This window comes from Sinohyriopsis cumingii, unplaced genomic scaffold (genome assembly GCF_028554795.1).
Source record: "Sinohyriopsis cumingii isolate HCF-2022 unplaced genomic scaffold, ASM2855479v2 utg001554l, whole genome shotgun sequence".
In the NCBI taxonomy this organism is placed as follows: domain Eukaryota; kingdom Metazoa; phylum Mollusca; class Bivalvia; order Unionida; family Unionidae; genus Sinohyriopsis; species Sinohyriopsis cumingii.
This window is the reverse complement of record NW_028316017.1, coordinates 741958-757939: the sequence shown is the minus strand read 5'-3', so window position 1 is coordinate 757939 and position 15982 is coordinate 741958. Positions and strand designations below refer to the sequence as shown.

Below are 15982 nucleotides of genomic sequence, written 5' to 3'. Positions count from 1 at the left end.
GTCTAATATTGGAGTGATAAAATTAAAATCTGGGTCTTAATAGATTTACAATCAAAACTTTCAAGAATTATTTACCTATACATTGGTATCCATCTTTAATGAAACCTGACTGGCAATCGCATGTATAAGATCCATCTGTATTGATACAGACTTGTGCACACTCATTGAATAGAGGGTCTTCGCATTCGTTGACATCTGGGAAAATGTAAGTAAAATATATCATACACGTGGTTGACATCTAGGGAAAATGTACATAAAATGTAAATAAAAAATAGCACATATGTGGTTGATATCTCTGGAAAATAAACATAAAATGTATATAAAATATAGCATATATGTGGTTGACATTTGGGAAAATGTAAATAAAAGATAGCATGGCTGTAACAGCAACTGGAGGAATCATTATACAAAAAATGTGCATCTAATAAGAAGAATAATAAAACAGGTAGAAAATACCTATAATATGGAACGTCTTTTATTGACCCAAATTGGAGACAGTAGCTCAGATCAAGGTGAACAATATACTTTTGCTGAGTGGGCCCAAAACTCGTTTGTATACGTTGCATTAAAAATACCCTGTAGATCGTTTACTTTTTATTGCAATCAAAGTAAATATAACATTCGACGAAGATATGTAGACACCACTGCAAGAGCATATATCTTACGGATGTAACGTTATGTACGCCTCATTCAAACCATAATATATTCCTTTGCACATTATCACAACTGTTTGGAGAAAATTCTATTTTTGTCAAATGCAAACGTTGAGAGAGAGAGAGAGAGAGAGAGAGAGAGAGAGAGAGAGAGAGGAGAACGAATTACCTTGGCAAGAACTGGTTGAATTTTTATATCCGGGTTTACAGGAACAAATATATGCGCCATTTGTGTTTATGCATACTGAATTTTGCACCAAGCACGGGCTTGGTATGACGCTGCATTCATTTTTATCAAAACTGCAAGTTTCACCTCCCCAACCCTCTGCACATATGCACCCTTTGACTGGGTTACAGCTCTCTGCACCAACACCACAGTTGCAAGGAATGGAGCAATTAAGGCCATAGTGATAACCGCCACACTCTGAAGAAAAATGAATAGTGAGATAGGAAACATGCGGTGGAATAATTTTACACGAGATATCTATTGATTTAAATTGTAAATCTAAAAACAAATGAATTTAAAAAGCAAATTCCGGTATCTTTGGTCATGTTCTTCATCAATTCATTGAGGTTTTGGGTCAAAGATGGATCATCGTGCCAGAATATTTTTCCTCTGATCTTTCTTGAGCGATGATTCACATAATATAAGCATGGGTAAAACTTTAATGATCCATTTTAACGAGAGTACAGGCAAATCATAATTATTGTGGGTACAGATGATATCCACTACGCTGGCTTAATACAATCACACCGTTTATTTGTATTCAAGTCACATGACAGATCGCATCCAATTCATCCAGTTCATACCTATTCTAAAGATCAAAACATATACATAGTAAGTTAATTTTTAGCTTTTATGAAAGGAAACAAGCGCCTATTTAATTTACACTTCGCTAAAGAATTTTAAGATAGCGTTCGAGATAGAGGAAGGTAGGTACATAGGCACAGAAGATAGGTGGGAGGGTTGGTGGATGGAATTAGTATGTTAATTGAGAGATAATTAGTTATGCAGGCGTGGAATTCTAGTCCATGTGCACATACATAGCTAGTACTTATGTACTTAAATCGGATGGCTTAAGAAAAATTTTATGCAGATAAAAACAATAATGATAGAGGGAAAAACTTACCAATACATGTTCGTCCATCATTGTCGAGTCTAAATCCCAAGCTACAAGAGCAGAGATATCCACCATTTGTATTCAGGCAGTTATTTTTCTGGGTACACTTATTTAAAGCAGCATTCGAACATTCATCTATATCTGTAAGAAAATGATATGGAAATATACTGGCTGATATATACGAATTTCATTTTTTGCTTGTTTGTCCGTTTCATAAGGAAATGAGAAGAAAATATTTACCACGATATTAGTTTTCTTAGCCATATAATCAAACATTTGCAATTATGTCTGCCAATTCAAAAGGAATTTTAATTGCATTATCCAAATTGTTCTATTTTGTGCACATAAAAAGGTCAGACATTGACAATTATACACGCAGTGTGAATACACTGCATTCGAAAACTTATATAGCTAATTATAATTTGGTTTTTACATTAATGTATATTCAATAGTAACTATTTTCACTAAGTGAACATGTGCAACACAACGAAACCAACGCCTTACTTCGTCTTAAGCACCATTATAATTCTTAAAGTGTTTCCAAGAAACACAGTTACGAAAGGTCTTCAAATTCATGTCAATCCCCATATTACTGGCAATATCTCAAAACGATTCAATAAAAGATGAAGTAGAATAACCAACTATGCGTCCATAAAACTCACAGCCCTCCTTACAGTAGATTTAATCCATCAATATCTAGTGAAATCAGCAGCCATCGAAAAACTAAAACGAGTTAACTTCAGTTTCTACACATGAAAAATTATAAACGTTTTACTCTAAATTAAACAAAGTATCAACAAGGACTTTCTGTAAAGCAAAACCAAGTCAGAAAAAGAAAACTCAAATGTCATAACCTGAAACTAAACCACTGTCCTGAAGAACGTTTAACTGATGAAAATTCTCCTAAAATAAGAGAAAAAGCCTCTTAAAAGGGAATATTGTTAACAATCCACAGAAAATATTCCTTCACAGTGGTTAATATGTCAACGGTACAACTTACAGAGACAGAAAGAGATTTTTTAAAAGAGTTTCTACCCCGTCCAAAGGCATACGACAGAGTTAAGCTGCAAAAGGACACTGGAGAGTTAAGCTGCCGACTGAGACTCTGGGACCATTTTGCCCTGCAGCCAAAAACTGAATCAGAGGAAAATAACAGCCGTGACTGACCCATGTTCTGAATAAAAAGTAGTTGGACCCCACTAAAAAGCTCAATTACGAATCTAGAAGCCTTTGAAAGATGAAAATAACACGCCCCAATACATCAGTTATACAAGCAGATCTTCCAACGTGAACAAAAATGAAAAAACTGCCTGACATTCATTGAAAAACAGAACAGACATTATAATCAAACCTGAAGATAAGGGCTCCGCTGTGGTTGTTATGAATAGGGAAGACTAGATAAATGAAGCAAATAGACAATTCACTGACTCCAAAATCTATTATAACTAGACCAAGATCCAACAATGGATTATGCAAAAACTACTGCAAATAGTATTGACGAGGCTCGCCAAATCGGACTCATAAAACAGCAAACGAAAGACTACTTAAGCTCAGAAAACCAGAGAGCATGAAGACTTTATCCTCTACATAAAGTCAACAAACAAGGAATCCCGGGCAGACCTATAATCTCCGGTAAAGGGAATTCCACATAAAGGATATCAGAATATTTGAATCATTTCATAAAACCACATGTCCACAAATGACCACTCCTATCTTCAAGACAGGACAGATTACCTCGCAAAATACAAAGCAAGCGAACCATTACTGCCAGATACAATGCTTGTTTCCTTAAACGTCACATCTCTATATACCATGCAAAGCAAGCTAACCATACGCGTAATAATAAAACTTATACAATATGAAGATTCCCAAAGTTACTCTGTCTCATAATAAGTCAATTTACATAGCTAGAAATAAAAATTACCTCTGCAAGTTTGTTGGTCTGCCATTAACTCAAATCCTTGATTACAAGAGCATAAAGTTGTATTTTCTATTAGTAAGCAAATATGGGAGCAATTCAGGTTGGAATATGTAGAACATGGATCCTCAACTGAAATATACAGAAAACTTGAAAATTATTGGTCGAATATAGACCAGAAATGTAAATAAAATTAACAACAAGGTTTGACTTTCTAATTCTGTAAACATATAATGATACCAGTTTTTAAATGAATGGGAAACACTTACAAGCAGAGAGTTGCAACGGTTATTGGAGATAAACAAGTGTGTCATTACTTACCATGTAAGAACACGGTGAAAGTACTGTTGCACCTAAACTGTCGGTTGATTCACATTCCGTTTCTAGTGAATAATGTTCAAATTGTACACATATTTAAAAAACAATTACTAACATTTGAATTTGGTAACAAGATTCCTGCTCCTACTAAAACATGGACTCTTCCAAGTGTGATTAAGTATATCCGTAATGAAACAGTGTTCGATATGATTTATGTGAGCAGTACAGGCATTATAAATAAAGAATGCACGCAGACATAGTCTAGTGATGTGTCACTTAGTTGAGACAAAGGATAATGTAGCAGAGACATATAGCTTATAGAGTGTGATAAGCACAGCGATGACATAAACAAAATAACTACCAAAGAACAAATGAGGACATGTTTTTTCTCGTTGCATAGCCCATGTGAATTCGCTCTATTTGCGGCCATCGGCTGCTGTAGTCTTCACTGCATCTTAAAGAGTCTCCTGGTGTACATTTGAAATCCACACAACCATTGAATGGATCATTCTAAAGATTAGAAGCACGCTTACGAGTATTGTATTGATGGCGAATGGGTCTGGCGAGGTTGAGTAAACCCACTCAATTTGTCTGATGGTGAAGGTGTGTAAACCTACAATGAGCCAGCTAGATGGTTAAGGGGAAATTGGCGATAACTTGGAAAACCTAATGTCTGATCCTTTCTGACATGTAAGGTCTAGAGGAAAAGGAGGAGACTGTGAGTCCCAGTTATCTCAGTGTTGGCTGTCGGTTTGTCTTTTAATAGATATTGAGCTGTAGGGTTTTATTAAGTTGGGACAAGATTATCCAATGGTTTACTGTTGCGTATTTATTTCTAAATTAGTACTGAAGTGGTTGCTTCAGGCATGTTATTAATAATAACTCATTAATTCGCAAGGCAAGTACAATTTAACATATAAACTAAACTTTGTCTCCGAGTATACGTTAGGTCAGCATATTCAAGAAAAGAAACATTCTAGTCAATAACAAGAAGAGTTTTTTTGTTGTTATGCTTATATGCAGAAACAGTTAAATTAAATGTATTCCTTGCAACTTTTCAAAGAGCACAAAAGTCATGGAAATTAAATATGTTTATGAGAATCTTCAAATTGTGTTTCTTTGTCATTTTAAATAGGCGGTCGTAGAACTTGATGATTTTGAATTACTTTAGAATGTACTTCAAACAAAAGGTGGTCCATAATATGAAAAGATATTTTCGTACCTTTCAAATGTGATGAAAAGTACCAAAAGCCAAAAACTTACAAGGGCTGTTTGAAAAGTTTTGAATATTTGGTTATAACTTTTCTGTTTCAATGAACCTGTCAATAAATTTAATCGCAGGTGAAAATAACGTTCCATAAAATTATATGGGGCTGCATGTACAGTATGCGGGACACCTGCAGAACTCTACGTGTGACGTAACACAGAGGAACAACAGAGACTTAAACAATACCGGAGATGAAGAACAATGATGTTACTCTGTTCAGTGGAAAGACTGTAAAATCCGAGCGCTCTTACGACACTCGCTGAATAATATCAAGGCAGACTTGAATACATTTTATGGATGTAATTCTCTGTCATGTACAATTTCTAAGTTGTTTCGTCGCTTTCAAGCTGGACCCGAATCCAAGGAAAAAGACCCACGATTTGGAAAACCGCTATATGCGATTGGCGAGGACGAATCGGCTGCTATGGAAAGGTCAACTGATCAAGATAATCGATACACAGTGGAAGATATTTTCATTATCATAGATATTAATATGTTAGCTGGGTTTTTATCATATGTATTAATATGTCAGCTGGTTTTAATATGTTGAAAAATCCTTTGAAGCTCAGATGTGTTTGTGTAAGATGAGACCCTCATTTGTTGACACTGATGAAAATCAGACTCGGGTAGAAATTACCAGAAAGCCACTCACCGAGAATGAAAAGAATGACCAATGACGTTTGAATGAGATTGTCGCTGGTGATTAAACAAGGATTTACCTTCTTAATAGAAATAATAAAGTTTCAATAGGAGAAAACAAGCAGAGACCAACACACACTGGCTGTCAATAGAGTTTTATACGTATTATTTTCGATCCAAATGGCTCGGTCGTCCACGTGCCTCATCCTAACTCTGCTAGTGTTAATGGACATTTTGTGCCTCCAAACTGTTGCCAAACGCCGTGTTATACTACCTGTCCGTGCACTGCTACCAGAGGTATCCATCTACTCCACGATAACGCACATACGCAAATATCGGCCGTCATGACAAAATTTCTGAAGGAGCACAACATCCAATCTTTGCCAAAACCTCCACACAGGCATGATTTAGCCAGAAGAGAGTTTTGCTTGAATCCTACTGTCAAAGGGGCAGACGATTTGAAAGCTTCTATGCAGTTGGAGTGCAGTTTTCAAGTGTACGAAGAACATACAAAAAGTCATTTATGTTAAAAACGGTAAAATTAAAATAAAAAACGTAAAAAAACGCATTTTTTTCTCAATAAATAAGAAAAAACGTTCCAGTAGTTTTTAGGCAACACAAAAATCAATATTTTACTTATTTACACGTTACATACCAGTTTTAAAGTTTCAGTGATACAAATATGAAAAAATGTCAAAAGTTTTAAATCGTAGTCCAGATAACATTGAAATTTTTTCACTCAATGTTGTTATCACCATCTAACTGATCTGACCACTCTATGGTTTCCTCCACATAATAACCTGTATGGCCGATAATAAAAAAAATGGAAGCACCAAATATAAAAACCGCAAAAAAATAAAAAACGTAAAAAAACGCGTTTTTCGAGGTAAAATAAAAAACGAAAAACAAAACGTTTTTCTCATCTATGCAAAAAGTGAATACAAAATTGGCACGTACAAAATTGAATAATCGGATCGAGAAAGTGTGTAGAGGCGCAAGGAGGGTACTTTAAAGGAATGCCTTGACGTACTTTTCATTAATCAAGAAATTCGTTGTACAGTTGTAAACAGAATGTTGTTTTGCATGTAAAGTCAACAAAACTTAAATTTATTTTGTTCTCTTTTGTTATTGTGACAAATAGTGTCAAGGTCACCAAAATCCTTTATGCTTGCTTAGGCAATGATGAAAACCTCCACATACGTGTTGGAAGATACCATACAAGAGTTTCATTCTTTACACAAATAAGTGTGAGATAAACAATTAAGTTTGACCTGTCACAACGACTTGTACGTCTCTTTCTCCCCTAGAATCGAGTATCAACACAGAGAAAAATACTCTTGAAAGCATGTCACATAAATGCCACATAATATAGCTTGCCTTGATCGCATGTTTTCCTGTCCGCAGCAAGAAAATAGCCATAATAACAATCACAAGAAAACTTTCCTGCTGTGTTCCTACATATATGCTGACATCCCGATTGACCATTAGAACATTCGTCAATATCTGAAAAATATTTGAAAATAATTAAACAAATGCTAATTATCTTTAAAATGTTATAAACTTGATAATATATTTAAACTCAAATGAAAACGCATTGTAAAACTAATTAAAACTATAATTAACGACACTCAGCAAAGAGAAATAGTTACACTGTCTGTATGAGTAAAGTATTTTGTAATTTGGATCAGTTACCCAAAATACAAACACATTGTATCAAGGTAAATGTTTCAATCGACACAACAGCACGAACGAATGGATACATGAATGTAAAACATTAAGTTTTCGTGGCAGTCGCATGATGATATAACCCATCGTTTTGCCTTTAATGTAAGCAGTAATTAATTTACTGATTTCAATCTTCAGACTCGTGAATCATCAATGGCATAATTGATCATAAGACTGTATTTTACTTTCGTCAAGCAAAGGACGACATAGTTGCCAATAAAGTTATTACCTTTCATGCATATTTTTTACAAAATTAACTTCGTAGATAATACAATAATATACTATTTTAAAAGCTATCATTTAAAAATATATAATAACGTTTGCTGAGTTGTATTTACCTTATGTCTGTCTAGCATAGACTTAAACAAAGACACCGAGTATTTCATCGTTTGACCCGATCTTTTCTGTCTGAAGTGGATAAAATACCTTGGTCCATGATTAATGCGTTTTAAGATTTTATGACTATATTTTGTCAGACAATATCCTAAAACTTCTGTTGCTAAATTTAGTAGCGATGACGTAACAGTATTTTCATCTATTAATTTAATTATGACGTCTCTCGGATACATGGTCACACTGGTATTAATGGTTTTGAAAGAGCAGATAAAGCTGCCCAAACTGCCGTGCAATCACATGTTTTCAGACGGAATATTCCATATGCTAACTTTAAATATGATATAAATCAACATGTTCGTCATACGTAACAAAATATGTGGAATGAAAATTCCACACATAAGCTTTAGAACGTCAAAAATAATGGGATCCCTCGTATAGAAACAATATATAGCAGAGATGAGGTGGTAAAGTGCCAGTCGCGTACCAGACACATACCTGATTCATTCTTAAGTCCTAAAGCGTGAACTTTAACCAGAGGGCCTACCCTGCTAGTGTCCACTAACATAGGAATATATTCTTGTCAAGTGTGTCAACATCCACCTTTCAGACAGACGTATTTGCTTGCGAACTCAGCGAAGAAAATGTATGATGATGTTCAGCCAGAGAAAGTCATGAACTTTTCGGGGGTTTTGCGGTTTATATAGCATATCTTTGATATTTATATGTTACATACCTTTTACAGAATTTTAACATCTTTACCATTTATATCTTATTCTGCTGCAATTCATGTGTACATTTACTTAGTTTATTTTCCTAAAGTCTGTGTGCAGTTTCTTCACTTTTACATTTTTAGAACTTTTTTTAAAATTTGCACCATATAGCCACTATTGTGCTGATCAGCCATTAAGCGCTAATAAATACATATCTCTCAAATACATCATGATTTATTCCAAACCATTTGTATAATGTTACCAGATATATTATTCCAAGGGTTTATTTTCCAGATCAGTTGCGTATTTAACAGTTTCTTTATGTTTTCAGGAATCAACAGAAGATCATTCTTTATTAAAAGGTAAACAAATATGATTGTTTCTTAAGTTTGTTTCATACGTTTGACCGGTGATAGTCAGTGATGGCGCGCCTAACCTTTGCCAAGGTTTGCACGAAACTGAAGTCCTTTTTAATATCAGAAAAAAAAGAGAGACACTGAGGGGTTTAATCCTAAAGTAAAATTGTATCCATAGTCGTTCTTGTGAGTTTAACGCCATTTTTCAGCACACGATAGGCTATGCATGGCGGCCAGTATAGAGAAGGAAGTACCCGGGCAAACCCCGGGAAGAACCACCGACTCACTGAAAACTACTGGCAAGTTTTCTAACGTACCCACAATGAACACACGCGGATAGAGGCGAGATCGGTAAAAGTAACTGATTTACACCACTTGGCCACCCGGTACCCTTGTTTGTATACAAATTGGTTAAAGAAATAATGAGACCTCTTTCGGCCTTTCTATACATGATTTATTTTTGTTGGAGTATAATATGTTTATTAAATATTTTTTTTATTTAAAAACGAACCCATATATATTAATTTCTATCAGTACTAATTGAAAATAACAAAGACATATTCCGTCTTATTAAACAGCATTCAGACCAATGCAAGTCTTTAATTGTTGGTTTTAATGCTGGAAGGAAACAACGATTCTGATACTGGTTCTTCAAAAGTAAAGTCTGTTGTTTTATCGTCGGCAATGGCCCGTACAAAGCAAACAACAAGAAAGTCCACCGAGAGTTTGTAAGTGCACTTCTTACAGCTCTCACACTTTTATTTTCCCTTTCTTTTTCATTATTCTTTTTTTATATATTTAATTAGCTAATTTTCCTTTTGTGCCTATAAGGGGATGCCTTTCTCTTCTTTTGGATTCTCGTTTTGACTTTATGTTTTTGATTTCTTACCTAGTCTTTGATTAGGGGAGAGTTAGATGTTCTTTGTAGCTGGATATTGATTTTGTTAACACAACACTTATATATATACATTGGTGTGAGACCTACTTACTGATAGTTTAGATAGAACAGAGTGACAATAATTTACCAATCACTACTGCAATGGCAACAAACGCCATAGAGCGTGAACAGTTGGAAGTGCGCCAAATAGGCACCAAATTGAGAACCTACTTCAATAATATGCCAGAGGGAGCCGAAGGGTGCCAAAGGCTGGTAGCATTTCACATGGAAGGCTGCCAAACACTTGATTTTGGAGATATTGAAAATTGCCCAAGACAGGCAGAAGTATTAACAGCACTGAAAGTGCAAGGTTATGAAATCCATGAAATAGAGGGGCTACAAAATGGGGGTAGGAATAAGCACATTTTATACCATAAGAATAACACCCCTCTAATCAAAACAAATGAAATAGAAGTAAAAGGGTTGAAAGTCAAGGTATCTGAAACAGAACCAATCATACGAGTGGTTGAGGCCAAAACGATTGATGTTTTCGTATCTGGACTCCCTCTTGAAATTAGTACTAGAGAAATAATTGACAAATTACAGGAGAAATTTAGAATACCTGTAAAAAAAACAACAAAAAAACCCCAAGCAAAATGACAACGGTATACGGTTTTCAAACAGTTAAAACCGGTGTAAGGATCGTATCAGTGTCAAGACAAGAAGCCAAAAGAGTCCACACATTCTTTTATGTCTTGGCTAACACTAGGCCACAGACGTACGCGGAAAAATTGGCCTATAACACTCAAAACTCAAAGGCTCGATCATTAGAAACAGCTTTGCAAGAAGATAGTATTAAGCTCATTCAACAAATAAGACAGGAAGGTGAAAATAACGCACCCGCAACCTACCTGATTTTAGTCAATCAGAAATAGGGGAGGAATTACCAAAGACCCCAGAATGGGCGCAGTTCTTAACCCCAAATAAAGTAGGGAGAATGACTACCCCACTAAGGGGACCAACTATAACCCAAAATAGATTTGAAGTGTTAAGGGAGGAAGATGGAGAGTTGGAAACTGAGCAGGGGGAAACTTCAAAATTAACTACTTGAATTAACATAAAGCTAAATTTTGATACAATTATCACATGGATCGTAAGACAGCTGGGGACGATCTTGCAATAACTGGCTATCCCTACACGAAAACTATATATAGCACACATACAATATAGCATATACACAAATAGCACACATGGGATATATGTGACCTCTAGCCAAGGTCTACTAAGAGTCAAGGGAAGGGATTTCGAGTTAGGTGACTGAAACCTACTCGGAAGAACAACCCTTTTGATAACACTAGAGATTTAAAAAATACCCCATCAGAAATTTAATCTAAATAAATTATTGACCTAAATTCTATTTATAAATAAAACAAACAACAAATCTGTGGGGGAAACACTTACACATAAAACACCTTTAATTTTTTTTTGGCTAAGTGGGGGGGGGGTCTGAAAAAGAAGAAAACAACGAGCAACCAGAATACATGGTTAATTTGTTAGATTTTATGATACAAACCTGACCGTACTTAACTGATAAGGTTTCCGGAAAACCGCTACAATCAGCCGTTGTTAATTACGAACGCAAATTCCTACCTATATTGTTTTTAATTATTGTTTCTCAAATTACCTATACAATTGGTTTTGTTTTCCGCATGGATCGTGAAGCCAGTATTGCAGCTACAGTAAAATGCGCCTGGAGTGTTTACGCAGATTTGTTGACACAAATTTAAAATTGGATCCAGGCATTCGTTAACGTCTGAAAAAATAAAGTAGGTAGTAGGCATGATGAATAGACGGCATCGTGTATGTGTGTATATCTTCGTTTTTCTTCATTACTCTGTAACTTTGTGTTTCCTTATTACTGTTTATCCAATTGCAAATAATATTAGGGCTTTACAGTGAGCAAACTATAAATGAACTGATCACACTTCATTTTCATTCGTATTCACTGTAGTTTGAAGATTCTAATAACAATTTGGAACACTTTTATCGAAGCAAATGGAGTTTTTTTATTTATCGAATCTGAGTTTATATTCATGTGATTGTATGCAAAAATTGATTCACCTTATAAAAATTGCGTCTTCCGAGTGGTTTATTCATATATTGTTACTGATAGGTGACTATGAAACTAATGCTAATTTTTCATTGAATAACAACATAACACTACTAACCTATGCAAGTTCCATTTTCATCTTCGATGTAACCATCCACACAATTGCATGCGTACGATCCATTGGTATTAACACAGACCTTGAAAACGTTTGCACACACGTTAGGCTCGTTGCATTCGTTAACATCCGCTTCACATGTTGATCCTGTCCAACCCGCCTTACAGACACAACCTTTAACCGGGTCGCATCTTTCGACTCCCTGTCCACATTGACACGTTTGGCTACAGCTTTCTCCAAACGTCAAAATGTCACATGCTGTAAAATTAAATTTAAGTGACTAAGTTGTAATACTTCTATTTATTGTATTACTACATTCGCTTATATTATTTGGTTCATGTGGGAATGCAATAGAAATGTTGCACTTCTGAAAATAAATAAGATTAATAAGTATAACTTGGTAACGTTCTGAATAAACAATGAAGACACAAAATTATGAACTCAGTAAAGATATTTGCATTAGAAAAATGACTATATTTCGTATTGATTAAGAAATTTCCAACATGTTGGATCTATAAATTATAAGGAAGACTTTTATTGGTGATAAGGGTCTATGTTCTCTCCGTGTTTCAATAACTTATATATGATGTGAAGAAAACGTGGAACATACCAACGATAATTTTAAAAATGCACATTATGACGTTTTAATCATAAGTAAATAATTTAAATCTTATATATCATTCTCTATGGTGCTGTTTAATTCTTCAATTTACGGATAAACAACAGGAATGGGAATGCCGTTTTCGTCCGTGATCCTGATAAATGAAACGTTAGTTATTTTCAATATTAAAATAGTGTTGTAAGTATATGCATTCATTATCAATTAGATTACAACTGAATATGGATATAACACGTCATATAGCTTTATGTTTCTATTAAGCAACACGATCTGTAGTATAAAAGATAACTTTACTCTTCCTTTTTCTTGGACTTACGCTTGCACGTTTTCTTGTCTGAATCCAGTTTATATCCGGCATAACAGGAACACTGATAACTACCGTTTGTATTATGGCATACTTGTTGACAGGCATTTTGAGTGCATTCGTCATCATCTGAAACAAATATTTAACTGATTGTTCTAATTAAAGACTATACACCTATTGATTTATATGTGGCACAACATATTTTATTTGTATTATATGCAATCTAGCGCTATTAATTATGTTATAACTTTTTTCGATTGTATTGGCCAGGTAAAATAAATATCAGCTAAACTTTTTAAAGATTCCATAGAAATGGCCATATAAAATACATATCAGCTATAACTTGCAAAGATTTTCTAGAAATGGCCTGGTAAAATACAAATCAGCTATACGTTTTAAAGATTATATAGAAATGGAAAGGTAGAATACATATCAGCTATACCTATTAAAGATCTATAGAAATGGCCAGGTAGAATACATATCAGCTATACGTTTTAAAGATTATATAGATATGGCCATATAAGATTAGCAATGTAATACGTTGAATCTATTCTATATCAGAATGATGTGTCAATTATTTAAACTCTCTCTCTCTCTCTCTCTCTCTCTCTCTCTCAGCGGGCTTCGAAATGTTCAACACTTTATGACTTTTAGGATCTCTTCGTCTTTGCGTGTATCAATACTATTCGTCGCATTATCCTTGTATTACAGTTATATGTGTCTACCTCAAACTTATATGTATTTCTATCTAATTATTGCCTTGATCGTACTCAACAATCTGAAAATGGCAAAGATTTCACTGAAAAATTAAAGGGAAAAGATTTAAACATTGAGATGTTTGGGTAATATTACCTGTACAATGGACACCATCTTCAGCTAGATGATATCCTATTTTACAGAAGCACGTTGCATTTCCGTCGTTATTAGTCGCACATCCAGTGGCAAGGGTACAATTCAGCTGCATACATGCACTTGATACTGTCACTGTAGATTTAAAATCAGGTTTAGACCGGTTAAAAGCAAAAAGAAAGGCAACACTTTAACAAACGAAATGGGGCAATAATTTCTCGAACATAGTTTGAAAGAATTCGATAACAGTACAATATATAACCCCAAAAATATAAAGATGTGACGTCAATAATGATTTGTATTCACTTCATAAACGGTAAAACAATCTTTCACAATGTTTCAAATGTGTAATCTTTTTTCTGTACGTATCACATGGTTGTATTTATTATCTAATGTATTTATATTTGAGAACACATAGACACAACGGTTCTTTACTGGTATACGGGTCAATATTCAAAACAAAACAATACAAATTTCTCACACAAATAATTTTGTTCCAAAAATGGTGCAAGAATGATAAGAGGTTTCAATATCTAGACAGCTCCATGTTCTCGACCCGGAAAATGGTCGCTTGATTGTAAATAAAAATAAATTTATAATAAAGGTTATGGATTTCGGAAACTAAGTATACCTTTACTATGACAGTGAGAGAAATATTATATCAGTTTTATTAGTAATTTAAACATTTATCTAACAGTATCAAACATACTTCTACAGTTATGATTTGTTGATATCAAGCTAAACATTGCTGCCTCATTCTATTCATATTCAGCCTTTGCGCTGTTGATTTCGTTTTATTTAAACAAATGCAATACATTTTGCTCACTGGTTTCTAAAGATCCTCTCCAAGATGACGTTTATAGGTGATTGCATGACTATAGTTCCCTTTTGTTCCATTGTTTATGATGAAAAGTTACAGACATATTTCATAAACAAGGCTATTTAAAAAATTTCTTGAAAATGTTCTTGCCTGACAAACATTGTTGTGACGTGGAATTGTACGTAAAACCCCCATAGCAACTGCAGTTATAGCCTCCAAATGTGTTTGTGCAAATCTGGTCGCAATTACTTGATGCTTCGCTGCATTCATCGATATCTGAAATGATCGAAGTGTTAAAGAAACCAAATGTATAGCAATTCGCTTTGCTAACATCGTTTAAGCATCTAAGGCAAATAGCAGCAGAGGGGGCGAACAGATCGACTTTGGGAGCGTCCAAAAACCGAAATAAGGCTTCTTTCGAGCTGAATATTTGCTTGAGAATTCCGGTTAATTAGAAAACTCGCGAGATTACAAAAAAAAAAAAATGAATCAACTTGAGGTCATGCGCCCCTCTGCTGCTATAATTAAATCATTTTGTTATAATAAAATGGTACATCCGGAATCTCATACTGCAAGGATAGCTCGAGAACAATTAGAAGCAATCAAAAAATTTCTTCCTGTTAAAGATTCGTTTAGAAAAAACTTGCAAGAACGTCAAAAAGCACGAGTTGAGTACGAAGAAGACATTGAAAAACTATTTAAACCCGTCACTGCGGTTACTGGAAAGGTTTTAACCGCAATCAAGGGAAAAACTAAGGAGGAGGTAGATAAGGAAGGTGGAAAGGAAGAGGAAGGTCTTCTTCAAGTAACTGAAAAAATAGCAAAAAGAACTAAACAAACAAAAAAACTTTTACGAGATCTTCCACCTGGCATAGCCATGGAAATAGCTGCAGCTCAACTTGCACACGAAGAAATACCTGAATATGCTGGTAAAATTCGTACTGAAGTCGAACTTGCATATGAACCAGTAAGAGAGAATATTAATCTCATTGAAAAATTTAATAAAGATTTTATCGAAGATATTATAAATTCTAAGGAAGATGATTTACCGGCAAAAGTACTCCTTGGTATGCAAAATAAATCTAAAATATTATAACCCGGCCATGAAAAAGTGAACGATAATAATTTTAAGAAATGGGTATATCGTATACATTACAACATAAAACGAGTACAACGCAATGATCTCAGATTCGATATACTTGATGAAAAAGTAGAAAGAGTTAATAAAGAACAACGTTCTCGACT

The 15982-nt window shown here is 34.6% G+C and overlaps 2 protein-coding genes across 2 annotated transcripts in view; both read right to left on the bottom strand.

The window, feature by feature from the left end:
* Window positions 1–14049, bottom strand: part of LOC149771958 (uncharacterized) — a 51001-nt gene extending 36952 nt beyond the window's left edge. Inside the window, exons 1-9 of the mRNA XM_089948047.1 lie at window positions 13921–14049; window positions 13081–13197; window positions 12149–12403; window positions 11605–11733; window positions 7294–7419; window positions 3699–3824; window positions 1784–1915; window positions 823–1077; window positions 76–195 (exon numbers count right to left, since the gene is read on the bottom strand). Coding sequence (XP_089804173.1) covers window positions 76–195; window positions 823–1077; window positions 1784–1915; window positions 3699–3824; window positions 7294–7419; window positions 11605–11733; window positions 12149–12403; window positions 13081–13197; window positions 13921–14032 — 1372 coding nt within the window. The 5' untranslated portion in view covers window positions 14033–14049. The remainder of the gene's footprint in view (window positions 1–75; window positions 196–822; window positions 1078–1783; window positions 1916–3698; window positions 3825–7293; window positions 7420–11604; window positions 11734–12148; window positions 12404–13080; window positions 13198–13920) is intronic.
* Window positions 14050–14855: 806 nt separating this feature from the next.
* The window catches only part of LOC149771957 (mucin-like protein), a 52419-nt gene continuing 51292 nt past the window's right edge, over window positions 14856–15982 (bottom strand). Inside the window, exon 22 of the mRNA XM_089948054.1 lies at window positions 14856–15013. Within this exon, the coding sequence (XP_089804180.1) occupies window positions 14856–15013 (158 nt within the window). The remainder of the gene's footprint in view (window positions 15014–15982) is intronic.